General features: G+C 54.7%; 2 protein-coding genes across 7 annotated transcripts; one reads left to right on the top strand and one right to left on the bottom strand.

Moving 5' to 3' along the window:
- The first annotated feature begins 16 nt into the window (after window positions 1-16).
- LOC110552543 (F-box only protein 27) lies at window positions 17-5313 on the top strand. 4 transcript variants are annotated; one of them, XM_060366561.1, is made up of 6 exons: window positions 17-354; window positions 542-970; window positions 2080-2191; window positions 2275-2370; window positions 3500-3635; window positions 5139-5313. In XM_060366561.1, exons 1-6 carry the CDS (start codon window positions 306-308, stop codon window positions 5280-5282), a joined length of 966 nt encoding a protein of 321 aa, XP_060222544.1. In that variant the 5' UTR covers window positions 17-305; the 3' UTR covers window positions 5283-5313. The 4 variants fall into 4 exon arrangements, with proteins under 4 accessions (XP_060222544.1, XP_060222546.1, XP_060222545.1 ...); XM_060366563.1 differs by having other exon boundaries at window positions 17-210; XM_060366562.1 differs by having other exon boundaries at window positions 18-354; window positions 542-916; window positions 2083-2191.
- Window positions 5314-18292: 12979 nt separating this feature from the next.
- Window positions 18293-20736, bottom strand: Mrps12 (mitochondrial ribosomal protein S12). Of its 3 annotated transcripts, none has more exons than XM_021643965.2 (3): window positions 20599-20736; window positions 20302-20369; window positions 18293-18871 (listed from the first exon to the last, which is right to left on the bottom strand). In XM_021643965.2, exons 2-3 carry the CDS (start codon window positions 20348-20350, stop codon window positions 18501-18503), a joined length of 420 nt encoding a protein of 139 aa, XP_021499640.1. In that variant the 5' UTR covers window positions 20351-20369; window positions 20599-20736; the 3' UTR covers window positions 18293-18500. The 3 variants fall into 3 exon arrangements, with proteins under 3 accessions (XP_021499640.1, XP_021499641.1, XP_021499642.1); XM_021643966.2 differs by having other exon boundaries at window positions 20608-20684; XM_021643967.2 differs by lacking the exon at window positions 20599-20736 and adding an exon at window positions 20455-20592.
- Window positions 20737-20780: the final 44 nt, after the last annotated feature.

Consider the following 20780-nt stretch of genomic DNA (forward strand, 5'->3'; position numbering starts at 1 on the left):
GCCCTTAGAGGTGACGGGACTGTTTGAGGCGTTTAGGGGTGGGGCCTTCCGCTCCGGTGCCTAACAAAATAACAGTTGTTGCCAGATGCCAGGCACCTCCTGCAGATTTAGGGTCACTCCAAGGGCTGGATTGTTGGCGAATCGCTAGGACTGTCCCGGAGCCCTGGCCTAGTCTGTGTCCTCTGGCGGATTCCAGAAAGCCGGAAGGAGGTGGGATCTGGAGCCAAACGGCTGGACATTAGGAAGCAAGAGGCCGGTGAACCTCAGAGAGGTCCCACCTGGGAACCAGAGCCTTAGGCAGGGCCATGGCTACGCGGTCCTCCAGGCCGCGGAGGGGAGCTGGCAGGGGTGCCGGTGAGCGCTGGCGGGCTGGGAGGGGGCGGGGTGCTTGGGGACAGCCAGGCTGCGAGGGACGTGGGAGGCGGCGGATGACTTCGGGGCTGTCATCCTCGGGGTGCGGGGCTGGAAGGCCGAGCGGCGGAGACCGCGCTGCGCGGAGGAGGCTGCGGGTCACTGACCTCTGACCCCTCCCATCCTGCAGCCAAGCGGGGCCTGGGGAACATGGGGGCCTGGACATCCAGGGCCCGGGTCCCCACGCGGGAGCCCGACCCCCGGGAGGTGCTGGACCTGAGCCGCCTGCCCCCGGAGCTGCTCCTGCTGGTGCTGAGCCACGTGCCCCCGCGCACGCTGCTGCTGCGCTGCCGCCGGGTGTGCCGCGCCTGGCGAGCCCTGGTGGATGGCCAGGCCCTGTGGCTGCTGCTGCTGGCCCGGGACCGCAGCGCCGCCGGCCGCGCCCTGCTGTCGCTCGCCCGCCGCTGCCTGCCCCCCGCCCGCGAAGGCGTGCCCTGCCCGCTGGGCCAGTTCTGCCTACGGCGACCGCTGGGACGCAACCTCATCAGCAACCCCTGCGGCCAAGGTGAGCAGCGCCGAGCGCGGCGAGGGCGGGGCCGCCAGAGGACCGTTGCGCAAGGTGAAGGGCGGGGCCCCGAGGCTGCTAATGAGTGGGCGGGGAGCGGCCGCAAGGGGCGGGGGGCGGGGTCTCGGGAGCATTGATGCTGGAGTGGGGGCGTGTCCACAAGGGAGCCAATGGGAAGGGATGGGGCGGGACCACAGTGGACGGGAGGAGAGGGGTGCTGAGGCAAGGGAACCAGCGAGACAGGATAGGGCAGAGTCTCGGGATCTGTGATGGGCGAGGCCTGGGGGACAAGCCGACCAAGTGGGCTCCCACTTGCCCCGGTTGACCACGGCGATGCTCCAGCCGCCCGAGAGGCAGAAGCGCTGGGAGCCACCGCTGAGCGATTCGAATTGGCACGTGAACAGCTTTTGCTTGACTGGCTTTAATTTATTTTATTTTTAACTTTTAAGGGGTTATTTATTTGCTGTGTATACAGTGTTCTGCCTGCGTATGTGTCAGCAGGCCAGAAGAGGGCGTCAGATCTCATTATGGACGGTCGTGAGCCACCATGTGGGTGCTGGGAGTTGAACTCAGGCCCTCTGGAAGAGCAGCCAGTGCTCTAAGCTCTGAGCCATCTCTCCAGCCCCTAGTTTTTTTTAAATGTACTTTTGTTGCTGGGTGTGCGTGCTTGTTGGAGGTCAAGAGAGGCAAATGAGGTTTTTAGTAGGTTGTTGTTGTTTTGCGGGCTGCAAAGATGGAGGCTACGGCACAGGCTCTTCCAAAGGACCTGAGGTCAGTTCCCGACACTCTCGTGGAAGCTCACAGCCACCTGTAAACCCATTGCCAGGGATTATCACCCCCATTCCTGGCCTCCAAAGGCACCGGACACACCCGCGATGCGCAAACATAAGGTTTTGATTTTTTTAAATTATTATTATTATTAGTGTGTGTGTGGGAAAGGGCACAGGTGGCCTGCCTTGTGCAGTCAATTCCCTCCTTTTGTTTTTGGGTGAATTCTAGGGGCTGGATTAAGGTTTACCCACTGAGCCACCCTGCCTGCTATGCTTTCTAATTCTTTTCAGACTGGCGTGTGCATGTGTGCGTGTGCGTGTGTGCGCGTGTGCGTGTGTGTGCGTGTGCGTTGGTCCACCGACTTGCCCACTCGCGCTGTCTTTACTTTCCAGAAGGCCTCCGCAAGTGGATGGTTCAGCATGGCGGGGACGGCTGGGTGGTGGAGAAGAACAGGAAGCCCGTGCCCGGGGCCCCCTCCCAGACCTGCTTTGTGACTTCCTTCAGGTGAAAGCCCATTCCCCCCAGGGCCCGAGCCCCTGTCGGGAAAGGCCTGCCTGTCCTCACCGCCCCCGTCCCCCCCTTCCCAGCTGGTGTCGCAAGAAGCAGGTGGTGGACCTGGAGGAGGAGGGTCTGTGGCCAGGACTGCTGGACAGCGGCGGTGTGGAGATTGCCGTCTCTGACTGGTGAGTGTGCCCTCGCCTAAGCCTGTCCATGGGTGTGGCCAGCCCTAGGCCTCAGTCAGCCTGGTGGACTGTTTGGTTTGACTTGAGTCTCCAACAAAGACCCTCCTGGCAGACACGGCTTTAAAGGGCCCAGAGATCATTTTCACTAGACTTTTTTTTTGAGACAGGGTTTCTCTGTGTAGCCCTGGCTGTCCTGGACTTGTAGAGCAGCTTGGCCTTGAACTCACAGAGCTCTGCCAACCTCTGCCTCCTGAGTGCTGGGATCAAAGGCATGGACCACCAAGGCCAGCTTCAGGAGAACATTTTAGCCACCAACCCCGGTTCTCCTTTATTTTTGTAAAACCTGGTGAGACAGATTCCCCAAGTCCAGGCTGGTCTTGTTTGTATCCGAGCTACTCCCATGTCAGCCTCTGTAACCACCGCAATTACACGTCTAGGCCAGCAGGCCCATCTTGTAAGCTCTGGGGGTCAGGGCAGGCTCAGTGTGTGCACATCGGGTGAGAGGCCATCCTCTGTCATTCTGTCATTCCTCGGGTTGAGCCCTCCTGGCTACGCCCACCCAAGCCGGGGTTATAAGCATGTGTCACTGCTCCCGGCACTATCCCTGGCTTTTCAGCTCTTCCTCTCCCTCCCCGCCCTTGGGTTTTTCGAGACAGGGTTTCTCTGTAGCCTTGGCTGTCCTGGACTCACTTTGTTGACCAGGCTGGCTTCGAATTCACAGAGATCTGCCTGCCTCTCCCTCCCCAAGTGCTGGGATTACAGGCATGCGCCACCGTGCCTGGCACTTTTCAGCTTTCTGTTTTATTTTGAGACAAAGTCTCGCTATGTAGCCCTGGCTGACCTCGAACTCGCCACAGGCCAGACTGGCCCCAAACTCACGGAGATCCACCTGCCTCTGCCGCCACCCCCAGCAACACTCAGACTCTGACGTGAGTTCTGGGTTCAGACCAGAGCTTCTTACATGAGTTCTGGGGTTCAGACCAGAGCTTCTTACATGAGTTCTGGGGTCCCCGCTCTCCTGTGGCGAGCGCTTCCCTGACTTACCGCGAGGAGACCCTTTTGGGGAACTTAATTGTACCCACCGGGAGGCTAGACACGCGAGAGTGACCCAGACCTGCCCCTCCCACAGGTGGGGGGCTCGCCACGACTGCGGCTGCAGGTACCGGCTCCTCGTCAAGCTCCTGGACGCGCACCAGAACGTCCTAGACAAGTTCTCGGCTGTGCCCGACCCCATCGAACAGTGGAACAACAATATCTACCTGCAGGTGAGCCTCTGAGCAAAGCCAAAGGTCAACCTCTCGCCGGCTGGGGACAGGGAGGGGGGGGTTTGGGGGGGCGGGGGGTGGGGGGGAGGGAAGGAGAGAGAGGAGGAGGGGAGAGAGGAGGAGGGGAGAGAGGAGGAGGGGAGGAGGTCTCACCAACCCCCAACATACTGTTGCTCTGTCTTTGGTTTTTAACCTGTGTATGTGAGTGTGTGTAAGTGAGTGTGTGTGTGAGAGTGTGTGTGTATGTATGTGTGTGTGAGTGTGTGTGTTTGAGTGTGTGAGTGTGTGTGTGAGTGTGTGAGTGTGTATGTGAGTGTGTGTGTGAGTGTGTGTGTGTGTGTGTGTGTGTGTGAGTGTGTGTGTGAGTGTGTGTGTGAGTGTGTGTGTGAGTGTGTGAATGTGTGTGTGTGTGTGTGAGTGTGTGTGGTATGTATGCATATGGAGGCCGTGCCTGCACACGGACCCGTGGAAGGCAGAAGAACCAGTGTCTTTTCCTGTCACCCCCAGTCTCTCTCCCTGAACGAGGAGCCCATGACTCGGTCAGTGAGTCGTGAGGCTGCGCCCGCCTGTCTCAACCCTAGAGATGCAGGCGCGCACAGCACCGCCACCGGCTTGTGCACGCGTGCCAAGGGCTGCACCCGGGCCCCTTATACCTGCATGCCAGGCCCTGCCCTCTCTTGTGTCTTCTGAGTCAGAACGTGGAGAGAGCTGGGCTGCAGCTCTGGCCGGAGCCTCTGCTGTTCAGATGGCTCTGAGAGCCCTGGCAGGCTGGGAGCGGTGGGTGACCGCGCAGCTGGCTGTGAGCTGGCTGTGGCGTGGCCCTGCTGTGAGGAATCACTGTTGACCTAGCCTCAGAGCTCCTCCGAGATGTCAGGCTGCCCCAGGCCAGACTTCCTCCACAGCGGCCGGGGTAAGGCGGCCAAGAGAAACAAGCTTCCACTGCTTGGCCTGTTCTGACCCAGCCGCATTTTCATGTGTTTGTTTGAGACGAGATCTCGTGTAGCCCAGGCTGATCTCGAACCGACGGTGTAGCTGAGACTAAACTCGAGCTCCGATTCTCGCTTCCATCTCAGAAATGATGGGATAATTGCAGCCGTGCACAGCCACACCCACAATTCCTGCCCCATTCTTGGCGATTAAATCTCTTTTATTTGGTTGTGGTTTTTTTTTTTTTTTTTTTGTTTCTTCACTTGTTTGCTTGTTTGTTTCTTCCTTCCTTCCTTTCCTCCTTTTTGAGACAGTTTCTTACTATGGCTTCAATCCAGCTTCCTGGATGTCTCCCTGTAGCCTAGGCTGCCCCCTAGATTTCTCCTCCTGCCTCAGTCACTCGATCCTGCGCTGACAGGAGCTTGCCGCTACCCCTAGCCTTACAGCCCAATGAGGGCTGTTAATGAGGGCGTGGGAGGGAACAGGGGCTAGGCATTGACGCGCGAGGCCACCATCTGGGGAACGCTGGCGACAGGAGGGCTGCAACACAGGCTGACTGCCTCCTTCCGCCTCCAGGTGACCCACGTGTTCTCCAACTTCAGGAGGGGCGTCCGGTTCGTGTCTTTTGAACACTGGGGTCAGGACACGCAGTTCTGGGCTGGCCACTACGGGGCCAGGGTGACCAACTCCAGCGTGATGGTGCGCGTCCGTCAGTCCTAGTTGAAGGCCGCCTGCCGAGTTGGCGAGCCAACCTGACCGTGCCTTCAGGAGCTGGGGCTGCTGGCCGGACGGCCTCGAGATGAAGCGCGCACACCTCCCCGGCCTAGGAGGAAGGGTCCCGCTGGAGGCCTCCATCACGATTGCTGCCGCCTGAGAGCAGGGGCACACGGGTGCATGCTGTGTCAGAGAGGCCGAGGGCTGCCTCTACGTCAGCCCATCCCTCTGCCCCATCCCCAGTCTTGATTCCCGGATCCTTTTTTAAAGACAGGGTCTTGCATATCCCAGCTGGCTACAAACCAAGGAAGACCTTAAATTCCTTCTGCCTTTGCCGCTCGAGTGCTGGGCTCACAGGCGTGTGCCAGCACCGCTCAGGTCCCGGCAGTACTGAGGGTGACCCAGGGCCTAGTGCATGCCAGACAAACTTATTCTACCAACCAAGCCATGTTCCCAGCACACACACACCCCCCTTGCCTCCTCCTGTTTCAGCCTCAGGGACTTTCCTTGTCCCTCCACTCATGCCTGAACTCAGAATTTATGGCTAGCAAAATTCCAGCCCCAAGCCCTCGTGGCTATGGCCAGGTCTCCTCAGTGAAGGGTAACCAGGCCATATGCCCACAGATCTCCCCCAGACAATGAGGAAGTGCCCAGAGCCCAGACCCTGCTCCTCAGGGACTTCTGCGATTGTATAATATTTAAAGCTATTTGTCCTTTCTCAGACCATGAGAGAATAACATACTGGCACTGTCTGTCTGCCGACTGCACTGAAATAAATCAATTATTTTGCCTAAACTGGTTCAAATCTCTTTGTTTGGTTTCGTCTTTTCTATGCTTTCTTTTATCGCTATTGTTGTTTTGAGACAGGGTCTCACTGTGTGGCTCTGGCTAACCTGGAACTCACTGTGTAGATCAGGATGGACCAGAACAGTCTCCACCCGCCTCTGCTCTGTGTGTGTGTGTGTGTGTGTGTGTGTGCTTGTGTACACGTGTGCCATAGCAAGCATGTAGAGATCAGAGAACAACTTTCCACTCCACAGATCCCAGGGATCAAACTCAGGTTACCTGTTTTGGTGGCACCTTTAGCCAGCCACTGAGCCATCTTGGCAGCCAATATTCTGATCTTTTTATCAGACGGTGTGGTTTGCCTGGCTGGAACTCATGACAATCCTCCTTCCTGCGTTTCCCAAGTGGCAGCATTGCAGGCGACACATGGCCGTCTTGCTTCAGGTCTTTGTCTTATTTCTGAGGCAAGTTCTCATACTGCCTTCACACTCTCTGTCTGCCAGTCATGGCCTTGAACTTCTGATCCTCAGGTGACCGAATCCCAACTGCTAGGAACCAAACCCTAGTTCTCTGTAATGAAAGGACACTCAGTTTTAACCACTGAGCCATCTCTGCAGCCCCAGGATTTTCTTTCTGGGTGGGAGATTCACTTTATTATTTACTATCCATTTATTCATTTATTGCTTTTTCGAGACAGGGTTTCTCTGTGTAGCCATGGCTATCCTGGAACTCACTCTGTGGACCAGGCTGGCCTCGAACTCACACACATCCCTCTGCCTGCCAAGTGTTGGTATGAAAGGTGTGAACCACCCCCACCCCGCTCCGGGTGGGAGATTTATTTCTTTATAAACAAATGAGTTTCTGTCTGCATGTATTTCTGTGTGCTATGCGTGTGCAGTACTTATAGAGACCAGAAGGGGCGCCAGACCTCCTAGAGCTGCGGTTAGGAAGGCGCACAAGGGAACAGCAGCATGAAGGGGCCAACCATAAAACTGATGCTGTGTGTGAGACCTAAGAATCGGCAGGAAGGGCGGGTGAGAGGGCGCAGCGGGTTAGGGCCCTTGCAGCCAGGGCTGATGACCTGAGTTAGTCATCTACCAAACTACACGGTACAAGGAGACTCCTTATAAATTGACCTCTGGCCACCACACACATGCTATGGCAATGCACACACCCACACGTAGATAGACAGACAGATGATAGATAGACACATACATACATATTTTCAAAATACTTAAAAAAATAACAGTTGGAGCCAGGCCAGGTACAGTGTCCCTATAATCCCAGAACTCAGAAGATGAAGGCTAGAGGATTTCAGGCTTGTAGCCAGTACGATCTACACAAAGAAAGGGGGGTAAGGCAGAAAAAAACGAGGCAATGTGGTGCCCATCTTTAATTCCAGAGCAGGAGGTAGAGGCAGGCAGATTTCTGTGAGTTCCGGGCCAGCCAGAGCTATATTGTGAGACCCTGTCTCAAGAAAAAAAGAAAAAAGGAAAGCATAAAAGGAGGGACAGAGAGGAACAGACCGACAGAAAGCCACAACTAATCATAAAAAAACTGATACGGGGGTGTCCAGCCCCATAATCACAATTAGAGCACAGCTCCTACCCCTCAGGCCCCAGCGAGGAAGAGAGGCAGAAAGGCTGTGCTAGTCAGAGGACCAGGAAGTCGCTGTGACTCTGCGTCTTCCAGCTGGGACAGAGAAGCTGCACCCACCACACCTCAGCAGCACGGCTGGCCAAACAAGACCTGAGCAACTCCTGTACCAGCTGACCCCACAGTAGATGGGGAAAATCTCCCAGGCCCAAGCACCCACACGAAGAGCCAACAACTTCGGAGAGAGGAAGTACTAGTTTTCCCCAGGGTGACCCCCGATTGGATACCCAATAGCAAATGCACAAAGGTGTGCACTACCGCAGCCAGCTATTTTCATGTCTTTAGGGTGTGTGCGGGTGCTCTTGGGGCCCGGAGAAGGGTGCCTCCTGGAGATGTGGGTGCTGGGAACTGAACTCAGGTCCTCTGCAAGAGCAGCAAATGCTATTACCTGCTGAGCCGTCTCTCCAGCCCCCATCTAATCTCTTTTTAATGTTGAAAGATTCCGGCATTTAAGAAGTGTGACACACGTGTCCAGCGTAAATGTGGCATTGAGTAATTTTTTGTTTCGGACTGGAGACTTTTCGATGAGCCGTGAGGCAGGAAGGAGCGCTTCCTCCAGAATCTGTGGTTCCAGGATGTTTAAAGGGCTCGACGCATTTAATCTATTACAAGCGCTAAGTGTTGTGGCTGGCTGTGCTTCTATTGAGCCGAAGAAAATCGAATGGTTTAAATTTGTAAAAGCAGAATATTTAGAGAATTTAATTAACTTTCACTTTAAGTGGGCCGTGAAGTTGTTGAAACTGGATTTGGCAGAACATTAATCAAATGAGCCTGGAAAGTGGATGTTACAATTTCCTAGGTTTATAGACAGAATTAATACTTGTAAGTAGAACAAAGACGATGTTTCTTCTTCTTTCTTTAAACGCTGGGCCTTCTAGACTCTGACGGCACCTCTACCCAAAGGCACCTGCACGTATATGTTCGTAAGTTCTTTCTGTAAATCATCTTAGATTCTTTATGTTATGTGTTTGGGTGTTTTGCTCGTGTGTTTGTGTGTGTATGTGCTCCATGTGTGTGCAGTGCCCACAGTGGCCAGAAGAGGGAGTCAGATCTCAGAAACCGGAGTTGCCGTAGGGCTGTTTAGCGCCTTGCAGACGCTGGTGATGGAGCCTCCGGAAGAGCAGCCAGCGCCATTAACTGCTGAGCCACTTCTCCAACCCCAGCATACACATTCTCCTTTTATTTCCTCGGTGCAAGGCCACAGGTGGTTCCCGGCACCCCGACACAATAGGGGAATGAACAAAATCAAACAGAAAGCAAACATCCGTTGTTGTTTCAAAATAACATCTTTCTAATGCATTGTCGGTGCAAAAGAAGGGCTGCTTGGGGCCGTGGACACCAGCTTGGGCGTCCCTCACACTACTGTAGAGGGGTCTCACAGGCAGTGCGCCAGAGTTACAAGACCCTTCACCGAGCGCTTGAGGAAACCCTGAAGGTAAGTTAGTCATGCCACAAGGCTCGGCTCACCCAGATATCTCCCCGATCTCTGGGATCTCCTCAGTAGCCACCTGGGACTTAGGGAAGATCTCTGAGAATCTCGCCATGCTTGCTCCAAGGATCTTGAGAGTTGTGAGTGGCCACCATTATGGGGAAGAGCTTTTTATTTTTTGGTTTTGGTTTTTCAAGACAGGGTTTCTCTGTGTAGCCTTGGCTGCCCTGGAACTCGCCTTAAACTCAAAGACTGCCTCTGCCTGCTCAGTACCGGGATTAAAGGTGTGTGCCACCAGGGTCCCATCTGGGGAAGTGCTATTTTTATTCCCTTCATTTAACAGCTTGCTCCAACCGGACAATGCTGAGCCCATCTGTAATCTCAGAGCTCAGATGGTGGGGACAGGGGGACCGGGCAGTCAGGGTCATTCCGTATACAGGAAGGTCAAGGCCAGCCTGCCTTACAGGTGAGCCTGTCTCGGAAAGAGAAAGGAAGAGGAGGAAAAGGGGAAGGCAGGGGGGAGGTAAGGGAGAAAGAAGATGATTGTTGAGGGAAAAGAAAAGCACTACAGGTTAACACAAAGAGAGGAAGGTGGAGGTAGCAAGGGTTTGCTGACACCACCAAATGAAGGCTAGTTCTGGGCCACCCAGATGGCTCAGTAGCTAAGGGTGCTTGCTGACAAGGCTGAAGACCCAGGTGTGCTCCCTGACACCCGCACAGTGAAGGGAGAGAACCGCCGCCACCCAGGTTGTGTTCTGATCCCCACACTAGAACCATGGAGTGTGCCTGTCCCCAAAAGAGTGTGTTGGTATAATATTCTGTTGAAATGTATACACCTCACCCTTGTTCATTCAAATGCTGATTTCTCTCCCCCACTCTCTGGTTTCAATCCCGACCTTGCATTGTGATATTTATTCTAAGCATCTCGTGTCTCAACTTTGTGTAAACATGCCAAAATAAAGCAACTAGCCACAATGTTGAGCAAGGGGAAGGAAGCAGGAAGAGAGGGAGGAGCCAGAGGACAGGAAAGTGGGAGGCAGAGGAGGAGAGAAGGGCAGCAGAGCTGGGAGAACAGAGGCAGGGAGAGAGATCTTGGACCGTCGTGGAGAGATGGACTGGACCTAATATATCACTACAAGCAAGTATAATGTGGGAAATCTAAATGTTAGGAAACTATGAGGGTTTGGAGGTTTAGGAGGGAGTAAATATTGCCCAGCATTGTGTTCTATGTTAAGTAAATAAACCCAGTCTCTGTGTGGTGATTTGGTTATACAGCTGTTTAGGACTAACAGCAGCTTTAGCAGAAGATATATCAACAGTAAATATTAATTGTCACCTACAACAAAAGAGCTTTAAACTTTTGTGGGTTTTTGCTTTGTTTGTTTCTATTTTCTTCAGTTGTTGTTTTGTGGTGTTGTTTTTTTCAAGACGGGGTTTCTCCAGCCCCCTTGGGCATTTTATTGTACAGCAAAATGCATACTTAATCCTCTGACCCCAGAATTCCATTCCTAGGTGTTTACTCAAGAGAAATGTAACCCGTGTCCACACATATGTGTGGACTCATAGCTGCTCCAAAGGGAAAACAACTCAAGCGTCCATCTTGGTGAGTGGATAAACAGACTCCGGTGTGTCTGGTCACTGGCATATTACTCAGCCATGAAAAAGGAGTGAGGCACTGATGGACGCGTCCAACGATGTGCACGAGTTTCGGAGGAGCTGTTTGCTCTGAAGGAGTGTGTGGTACATGTGTCAGTCAGAGACTAGTCTGGAGCCTGGAACCACACAGTCGCTGGAAACATAAATGTTGATGACTCGGAGCTGTTTACTGTAACGGGGGCCCGGCAATGGTGTCTCATGCCTTTAATCCCGCACTTGGGAGGCAGAGGCAGGCGATCTCAGTTCAGGCCCACACTGTGATCTCTGCACTTGGGAGGCTTGGGAGGGAAGACTAATGTAGCAAGACGCTGTCTGAGGAAAACAAGTACAAAGCAAAAGAAACAACAGACTGTCGAGATGGTTCAGCGTGTAGAGCAGCTTGTCACCAAGACTGATGGCCTGAGAGTGACCCCCAGAGCCCACGAGGCAAAGAGAGAGAACTGGCTCCTGCCAGCAGTCCTCTGACCTCTGTATGAGCATGCACACGTTTGCACATGCACACACACACACACACACACACACAAATTAAAACAGCATTTTGGGAAAGGGAAAGATGGCTCAGTGGTTAACAACACTTAGCACTGTTGTCTAGGACCCGGGTTCAATTCTCAGCACCACATGGTGCCTCACAATCATTTCCAGGGGATCCAATGCCCTCTTCTGACCTCCTCAGGCACCGGGCATGAATGGGGTACACTTTTTACATTCATGTAGGCAAAGCATGTATACATGAAAACGGCTTATTTTTAAAAACATTGTTTTCCATTTATTTTACTCTATGTGTATGAGTGTGTGCCTGAGTGTATGTCTGTGTTCTATACCTGGGAGGCTGAGTCAAGAGAATTGACATATTTCAGGCCAGTAGTTCAAGGCCAGCCTGAGCAACATAGGGAGACCGGTACTAAGACATGGAAGGAAGGGAGGAAGGGAGGAGGGGAGAAAACTGAGCCCCGAGAGTTGAGTGTGGTCCCACAGTCGCAATCCCAACACCTGGGAGATGAAGGCAGAAGAATAAGAGGTTTCACGCTGGGATCCCAGCACTCGGGAGGCAGAAGCAGGCGGATCTCTGTGAGTTTGAGACCAGCCTGGTCCTCAGAGGAAGTCCAGAACAGCCAAGGCCACACAGAGAAACCCTGTTTTAAAAACCAAAAAGAAATAGATAGATAATAAATAAATAAAATTACAAAAAATAAATTCAAGGCCAGCCTTGGTGCCTGAACCCTGTTTCAAAAAACACCAAAATTGGCTGCTGAGATAGCTCGGGGGCAAAGGCACTTGCCAGCAGGTTGAATGAATTCATCCTCAGAAACCACAGGGTGGAAAGGAAGAACTGACTCCTGCACACTGTCCTCTGCCCGCCATACGTGTGCTGTAGCACACGTGCGTGCACACACACAACACGCGCTAGATGAACACACGTTAAAACATGAAGTTTTAAATGAAAAGAAAAATAAAAGAAAAAACAATAAAAAGACAGCGGCCCCGGGCTGGGACGGAATTTGCCGCAGGTGCATGCAGGGAAGTGTCGGGGCGAGTTGGTGCTGTGGGGGTGGTGCTGTGGGCCTGGTGCAGGCGGAAGCCTGGTGCTGGAGAATCCTGACCCCGCAGCCCGCAGGCCACAGGACGCCCAAAAGCTGCGAGGACAGCCCGGCCGCCTGCCACGCTCCTCCGGCGCCCCCTACTGGAATCCCGCAGCATCGCGGCATCGTGGAAAAAAAAAAAAGACTTCATTAAAGGGCCAATAATCTCAATTCAATAAATAACAGGTTCTACAGCAGCTCACTGCTGGGATCTTAGCTGAGGGGGGAGCAGCAGCGCACATTCTAACCCGGCTTGCGCTACAGTGAGACCCTGTAAAACATCAGCAAGAAGTAAAAGCTACCATCGAATTCTGGAACACTAGAGGGCTGGGGACAAGGCTCGTGGGTAAAGGCTCCTGGTGACTCGAGGGACAACCTGAGTTTGATCCCCCAAGGTCCACAAGGTGGAAGAAGAGAAGTGACATTAATGTTATTATTTAAAAAAAAAAAAAAAAAAAAACTTTCAAAAAGCCAAGCCCCAGCACTACAAGGCCCGAGGCGCACACGCCTGGAGTCCCAGCACTCGGGAGGCAGAGGCAGGAGGATCTCTGTGAGGCCAGCCTGGTCTACAAAGTGAGTCCAGGACAGCCAAGGCCACACAGAGAAACCCTGTCTCAAAAAATAAACAAAGAAAGAAAATAAAGAAAAGAAACAAAACCCCTTGGATTTAGAGTGGGAGAATGCAGCTGCCTTGTCCTGGAAGAACAAAGATGGATGCTTGCAAAAATTACGAGTCTGTTTTCGTTCAGTGCTCTGGGCACACTCGGGGGTCTCAGGTCATTGCTCTCAGACGGGAGGCCAGGAGGCCGGGTCATCTGACGACGGCTTCTCCGTTGGAAGCCACGTTGGGAATGCAGAAGCAGCTGGGCTAGGACAGCTGGCCCATCTGTCTCGCCGCGCCTCCCTGCTGTCCGCCCCCCCCCCCCCCGCCCTCCATCGACCAGCAGCGGGCTCGGGCGGGGATGTGCCTCGCCTTCCACGCAGACTGGGGCCTCTCCTGGGCAGTGTGGAGGCCTGTGAGTCCCAGCTCAGGCAGCCACCCAGGCTGCAGACCTAAGTGCCCACCCCACGCCCCAGCCAGTTAACCTCTGAGCAACGCTCTTGGACCCCTTGAGAAGGAGCGTGACTCCAGAGAGAGACAGAGACGCTTATAGAATGCCTCCTGGAAAATCCCTGGGCGACGTCCCTTCCCCGGCCCCAGAGGCCTTGTGAGCCGCAGAGCCACCTGTGAGGCAGGCAGTGCCGACACAGACTTTTTTGGAATGCACAGTCATAGGTGCTTGCAGATGGAATGTTAGCGGCATCCGGTTACCATGGCAACCAATGATAACCTGCCAACAAAATCCCTGGAAAATCCCTGGGCGAGTTCCAAGGCCCAAGCGGAGGGCACGAGGTGGGGTCCGGCCAGAATGGCTCTTTCCTTATTGCGCTCTGTCGGGTTTTTTGTTTGTTTCGCTTTGTTTTTCGAGACAGGGTTTCTCTGTGTAGTCGCGGCTGGCCTGGAGTCGCTTTGTAAGACTAGGCTGGCCTCGAACTCACTTCGGCGCGTGGCCCTGGCTTCGCTGCCCCGGAGAGCCACAACCTTGTCTCTAACTGCCGCGGGGCGCGGGAGCACAGGGGGCGGGGGCCTAATGCCTGGAGGCGGGGCTCTCTGGGTGGTGGGAGGAGCCTACCATTTGACCCCGGATTGGGTCTATGGGCGGGGCCTACCCCTGGGGGCGGAGTCTAACGTCTAGAAGACTGGACACAGAGCCTAGGAGAGCTAGTCAGGGGGCGGGGTGCCCGCTTAGGAGGCGTGGCCTAGGGGCTGAGACGAAGCGGATTGGGCACGGGCGGAAGGCGGAGCTTGCATAAACCATTGCGCCACCCGAGCGTGTGGGCGGGGCAAGGCCGAGGGCTGGAGGCGTGGAAAGGTGGGACCGAGGGGGACTTAGGAGCTAGTGCGTCTAAGAAAACGGACAGTAGAAGGAAGTTGGTGACTGGGTAGCACAGGAACACGCAGGGCAAAGCGGGGGTGGGGTGGGGGCTCGGCCCCTCGTGCCGGCGGGCGATGCTGTCTGCTCAGCCCAGCTGCATTCTGCGGGGGGCTTCTTGGGAGGCTGGGACGTGGGGCTCCGGCCCAGACCTGCTTCCGGACTCCTTTTGAGTGAGTGGCCCCTGATGCCTAGAGGGAGGGTCCAAAGATGGGGAGTCAGGCTGCGCCCCACTCTCACTCTCCCCTTCCCTCCCTCCTTCCCGAATATTTTAAACTTTGTTCAGATGTGTATATGTGGAGAGGTCAGATCCCCGGGCCGGCACTCTGGGCTTTTTAGGTGATATTGGGGATGAAATTCAGGCTTTCGTGCAAGGCAGGCATTTTACCGGCTGAGCCGTCTCCCTGACTCCTGGAGCCCGAACCCGACCTCCAGCATGCTGGGATTCCAAGCGCGCGCTACCACACCACATCTCACCGCCATTGTTTTCTTCTTGGTGGTGGTGGTCTTTGTGGTACTGAAATCCAGGTCTCCAGGCAAAGCTCTCTTCCACTGAGCCATGCCCCTACTGTTACAATCTGTCAAGACTGACAACATGGGTATTTTTCTTCCGTTTACACGGAGAAACTAAAGCACAGAGGCTAGCTAATGTCTAATAAGTACTGAGCTGGGAATGGAGGCACAAGCCTTTAATCGCCCTTTTTCGGGAGGTTCTCAGAGCAGCAGAGCTAGGGAGAGGAGCCCGTCCCTTCCTGCGTTCCTCACCCACTCTTCCCAAGCAGGCAGGTCTCGTGATCAGTCCACTCAGTGACGACCTCAAACCTGTGGATGGTCACAAGTTCCAGCCAGTTGGCAGCACCCGCCTAAGAACTGACACTCACGGAGGGTGATGGGGCCGAAGTCCTGCCTGGAGGCACAAGAGGTGCCTGGAAAGCATTTGCTCTTCTCTTGGGCTCTGGCTCCTTCAGGTCAACCTGTTCCTGCCTGGGCACGGCTCCTTCATGGGGGTAGTTCCACACCCGAAGTAGCAGTATTGTCCTCCAGGCCCTTTCCCCAGCCTTGGCGCCTCCCCCTGATTTAGGTTCCCACAGCTCTCAGCTTCCCAACTCAAAGAGAGCTTGCTTGGTGGCAGGGGCCACAGCAGGGGCCCGCTGTGAGAACTGCAGCGGCTGCATCTACAGGCTTTGGGTCCGCCTACTGGGTGAAGTTCTCTGCCTCACCCAACCCAGGCCTTCAATGGACTGAGACCGGCTGCCCACAAGTGAGTCCTGGCTGTCCGCTCAGCCCTGGCCCGCTCCAAGGTGTCTGCCCAACAGTCACCTGGGCTTCTGGTGTCACTGGTAGGTCTGTGCCCTTACTCCATTACATCTAGACTCTGCTCCAAGAGCCTTGCTGATTAACTGACTCATTCCATTGGAGCAACGGCCCAGCCGTGCAACATTTATCGAACATGTACTACGTCCAAGGTACTGTTAAAGCTGCTGTAATGTGTGAACCCAAGTCCTCGCCCAGTTACTATTCTCGAGTTGAGGAGTTGAAGCACATCAAGTGTGACCGGCAGGAGCCAGGCCAGAGGATGCACACTTCAAATCACAGCACTTAGGAGACCGAGGCAGGAGGAACAGGAAGGACCTCAAGGTCTTCCTCAGTTAGTGAGTTCAAGGCTAGCCTGTGCTACCTAAAACCCTGTCTCAAAATAAGTAAGTGGTGGAGCAAGCCTTTAATGCCAGCGCTTGAGAGGCAGAGGCAGGTGGATCTCCGTGAGTCTGAGGCCAGCCAGGGCTACATAGAACCTCTCTCAGTCAATCAATATCGAATGAAGATAAAATTGGGGGAGGCTGCCAACGTCTCGAAGCTCAGTGTCCCACAAAGCCCACAGGTCTCCCTCCCTCCCTGCCCCCACCTCCCAGCTGCAGGATCTTTGCCCTGATTGCTCACCACCTGCAACACTTTCTCCAGAGCCTCACAGGGCCCTCCCGATCCTTCTCCTCCAGTCTCACCTCCACGAGCATTTCCGTTATTCATTCTCCCTGACCTGCCTCCCTCCTGGGAGTCCCACCACCCTCGGCCTTCAGCGTCTGGCCCCTCCTTTCACCGATGATCTCACTGCTGTGGCCCGCCACCTAGGGTATGGCCGGGTGGCATCCGGGGGTTCAGGGAGCCTGCCAAGATGGAGGAAGAGGGCCACCAGCCTCACTCACCCTGGCACTCCCTTCCCACAGGTCTCATGTTTTCGCTGACTTTGGCATCCAGTATGTGTCTTTTGAACAGTGTAGAAGTTCCTGGGCGGGACACAATGGTGCCCTTGTGGCCCACTCCAGCGCACAGGGCAGGGTCCGTCGGTCCCAGCCGAGCAAGCTATGATCAGATTCCCTGGACCCATTGCCTTCTTCCGGGTGGTGTTAAAATCAGAGGCGGCTTTGCAGTGCCTAGCCGACGGGCGTCTGTGGGGCTCCCCTTCACACCTGCTTCAGCATCGTGGTCTCCTGCCGTGGCCTAACCAGCTGTCTACAGCTTCCTTCTCTCAAGCCCAACCTTCCTAACACAAGTTCCTCACCATGTGGTGATCCCAACCAAAAAATTCTTTTCATTGCTCCTTCGTAACTGTAATTTTGTTGTTACAAATCATGATATAAACGTGTTTTTGTGACCCACAGGCTGAGAACCGCTGGCGTAGACAAGCATGACCCAGCACATGGGGGAGGCCGAGCCCAATTGCAGGAGCAGGTTCTGTCCTTTCACCACATGGATCAGGGGACCAAATTCAGGTCACCAGGCTTGTTGGCACTCCTGAGCCATCGCTCCAGGACTGGGCACTGACCCTTATCTGCACATTTTTGGGATGGATTGCTTGCTAGCAGGGAACAGGGGTCACTAGGACATGTGTTTTTGAAACCAACACAGGCTTCCAAGGAAACCCTGATGTTCTGAGGAGCCTCAGGTCCAGCTGTGGGTGCCTGCTGCTACCCACCCCGGATGACGTCTGTCTCTACAGCCCTGCAGCACCTCATCTCTGCCAGGCTGGCACCATTTCTCATCAGCTCCTCCGAGACCCCTTACCTCTTGCCAGGTTAACATCCTGTTTCCTCCTGCAGTCTACCCTCCTGGAAGACACCTGGCCCCAGGCAGGCTATGGGAGGCTCCCCTACGGCCTACCCTAACCCCCCCAGGTTCATTTTCCTCCTGCCTGGGGGCTGCCTCCCAGAAGGCCACAAGTCAGGAGGGGCAGGAGACCAGAAAGCCATACAGGGATCACACATCCCGGAACGGCTGATGGCTAGTTCAACTTAGGTGCATATAATTGGTTGGAACTAGGCTCTTCAAGGATGCTTGATTTGCATTACACAGCGTGCTCCTATCCTAAGAGCAAAATCTCAGTACCTAATTACCATATAGGAGCAGGAGGGGAGAGCTACCAGGCTATCAGAGGCCCTCTATCAAGTGGGAGCCTGTGCGTGAAGGCACTCTCAGATGAAGTCAGGCTGAGAGTGGGGACCCTGCCGAGGAAGGGAGTCCGCCTTTAGCGCAGGGCTCGTCGTGGCTCTCAGGTCCAGGCAAGGGCTGCAGCCTCAGTCAGCAGGGCACCTCCGACACTAATTTGCCCAATAAAACTGGCGCTAAAGGGGCTGGCAGGCGGCTCACAGGTTAGGAGCAGAAGCTGCTCTTAGAGAAGGTCCAAGTCTGCTTTCCAACACCCCCATCAGGTAGCTCACAACAGCGCGTAACTCCAGCTCCTGGGGAGCACAAAACCTCCGGCCTCCAAGGCACCTGTATGCACGTGCATTCACACGCGCACACACGCACATGCACACGCACACGCACACACACAAAGCATGCTTAATAATCCTCAGCGTCTAGAACAGTCCCTAGAAGAGGGAACTAAGGCGCACAGAATAGCATTTGCCACCACACCCGGGGACAGACACTGCAAGATGGTGACATCATGACCTCCAGGTTTATTACAACACCCCATCCCAGCTTGAGGTCCAACCTGTGACACCGAACACAGAAGCCATAGGAGCAGGCATCGGGGTGCTTCCTTCCAGCGCACCTCCAGAACTCTTGATGAGCCCCGCACTAGCCGCCCCTGGAGCAGGAAGGACTAGTTCCCATGGGTCCAGTAACTGGCAGCTGTGAACCACGGTCACTTCTTCTTTTTCACATGGCCGCAGTCATGCTTACCCCTCACGACTTTGAGCTTGACCCCCGGCAGGTCCTGGGTGCGGCCGCCCTCCACGAGGACCACGTTATGCTCCTGCAGGGTGTGGCCTTCCCCCGGGATGAAGCACACGGCCTCTCTGCCAGTGCTGAGGCGCACTCGGCAGCACTTGCGGTTGGCGGAGTTGGGCTTCTTTGGCTTTCTGATGAAGGTCTGTAACACCACACCCTTCAGCTGGGGCCGGCCCTCTGTGGGGCCCAGAGACTTACGGGAGCACTTCCAGGGGCCTAGGCGGTGCATCTGGTTCAGGGTGGCCATGGAACGGGTGGCCCACAGCTGGGGAGCTGGGGCAAGGCCTGGAGAGACACAACAGGGGCTATCTGGTATCCATTTTCTATTACAAGGTCATGTCTGCTTATGTCTACAGGTATTTAGTGGGGATGGACGGCCAGCTCAGTGGTTACAAGCACTTGCTGCTCTTGCAGGGATGATGGTGGCTCACAGATCTGACATATGCATGTCACTTACATACATGTGGGCAAAACATTTGTACAGGGGCTGGAAAGACGCCTCAATGGTTGAAAGCACGGGTCGTGCTTACAGAGGACCCAGGTTCAATGCTCAGCACAACATGGAGGCTGGCAACCATCTTTACAGTTCTAGGGACCTGATGCCCTCTTCTGGCTTCACATTCACGCAGACAAGACACTCATATACCTAAGTATTTAGGAATAACAAAAGCTCACCTTTATTACACCCATAATTACATAGTCATGTTCTTACACATTTTAACCATTTCACCTAAGCTGACACGCTGGCAAGGCCAAGCCTTCTTAAAGACTCTACTCCCTACCCAACCTGCCAGGACTTCACGACTCCCCTCAGGTTCCCTGTTCAAACTGCTCCAGCCTCGGTGCCTTCAAAACAAACAAAATGCAGGCCATGTTGGCTGCAGTGTAAGACAAGGAGAGGCAGGTGGAAATCCTGGAGGAGATGCTTTCAAGGCACCTCCATGAGACTGCAGAGGCGGCTTTGTGGGTAGGAGCACCGACTGCTCTTGCAGAGGACCCAGACCTGATTTCTAGCACCCAGGGGACAGCTCACCACGGTCTGTAACTCCAGTTCCAGGGAACTTGAAGCCCTACACAAATGTATACAGGAAAAACACCTATATAAACAAAACTCTTTTGGGGTCTCACCATGTAGCTCTGCCTGTACTGAAACACTATGTAGACCAGCTTGGACGGTATATGTCCGGGTGAATGAAACACCCAACACCTGATGTCTGGATGATGTCTGAGAACATAGACCAGTTCCCCTCCATTGGCTGGCACATCCATAGGAGGCCATCAATAAATACTGGCTGAACAACAGAAAGACGCCTAACCAGGAAGACGCGCTGAGAAACGAGCCTTTGCTGGTGTGACAGTTGCGTGAACATTTGAGTGTGCTTACACTAATCATGACTGAATATCATTACCCAATACAGTCTCCGGGATCCACCACCATGTGGAGGAGCCATGGCTACGCCTGACACAGGAGCTTCTGACCCTTGAGCCGGGGGCGTGGTGGGAAAACGCCGGTAATACCAGAACTTGGGAGGCCGAAGCGGGTGATCCCGGAGTTCAGAGCTAGCCTGTCTACAAAGTGAAGTGGAGGCTAGCCTGGGCTACAAGTGAAACCCCAAAGCAAACAAAGGGCACCGTGTTTAAAGCCGAGGCCATGCACACACGTCCCAGGGAGTAGCCCTCACCCAGCCTCGTCCCTGTGAACCACGCTCACTTACCAGGACGGAGGGACGCGGCGAGGCCACGCAGAAGGCCGGCCCAGGACATCTCGCCGCCGGGTGCCTCCCTGTATCAGGAGAGAAGATGCTCAGAGAGGAGCCTGGGGCTGGGTCCCGCTCCCGCAGCCTTCCGGTTCCCTCTAAAACGCTGACCATCACCCTCTACGTCCTCAACAGAGGGTCCCCCGCAAACCCAGCCTCGCTCCGGGCTGGCCCCGAGGCTCCAGTCGCCCTCGCCCGATACTGGGAGGGGAAACTGAGGAGAGAGACGTTCGGAGGACGGACAACTGCACCCACCTCACCGACCTAGCAGGGTCGTAGCCACGCTGAAGCCCAGCGCCAGCCCCTTCCGGGGATTCTCCGACGTGATTGGCTACTTCTTTCTATGTCACTGGGTAGGCGGGATGAGGATGCCGATTGGACAACGGCAGGCTCTATTCGCGTTCAGGCTTCCCCATTGGACGCGTCTCTGAAGCCTC

Source organism: Meriones unguiculatus, chromosome 14 (genome assembly GCF_030254825.1).
Source record: "Meriones unguiculatus strain TT.TT164.6M chromosome 14, Bangor_MerUng_6.1, whole genome shotgun sequence".
NCBI classification, from domain to species: domain Eukaryota; kingdom Metazoa; phylum Chordata; class Mammalia; order Rodentia; family Muridae; genus Meriones; species Meriones unguiculatus.

Excerpts from the sequence above, each read along its gene's own strand:
- LOC110552543 (XM_060366561.1), top strand. The coding sequence starts at position 306 with ATGGCTACGCGGTCCTCCAGGCCGCGGAGGGGAGCTGGCAGGGGTGCC. Across the intron at positions 2,192-2,274 it reads TGCTTTGTGACTTCCTTCAG|CTGGTGTCGCAAGAAGCAGG; the intron begins GTGAAAGCCCAT and ends CCCCCTTCCCAG. Across the intron at positions 2,371-3,499 it reads GAGATTGCCGTCTCTGACTG|GTGGGGGGCTCGCCACGACT; the intron begins GTGAGTGTGCCC and ends CCCCTCCCACAG.
- Mrps12 (XM_021643965.2), bottom strand. The coding sequence starts at position 20,350 with ATGTCCTGGGCCGGCCTTCTGCGTGGCCTCGCCGCGTCCCTCCGTCCT. Across the intron at positions 18,872-20,301 it reads CGCCGCGTCCCTCCGTCCTG|GCCTTGCCCCAGCTCCCCAG; the intron begins GTAAGTGAGCGT and ends GTGTCTCTCCAG.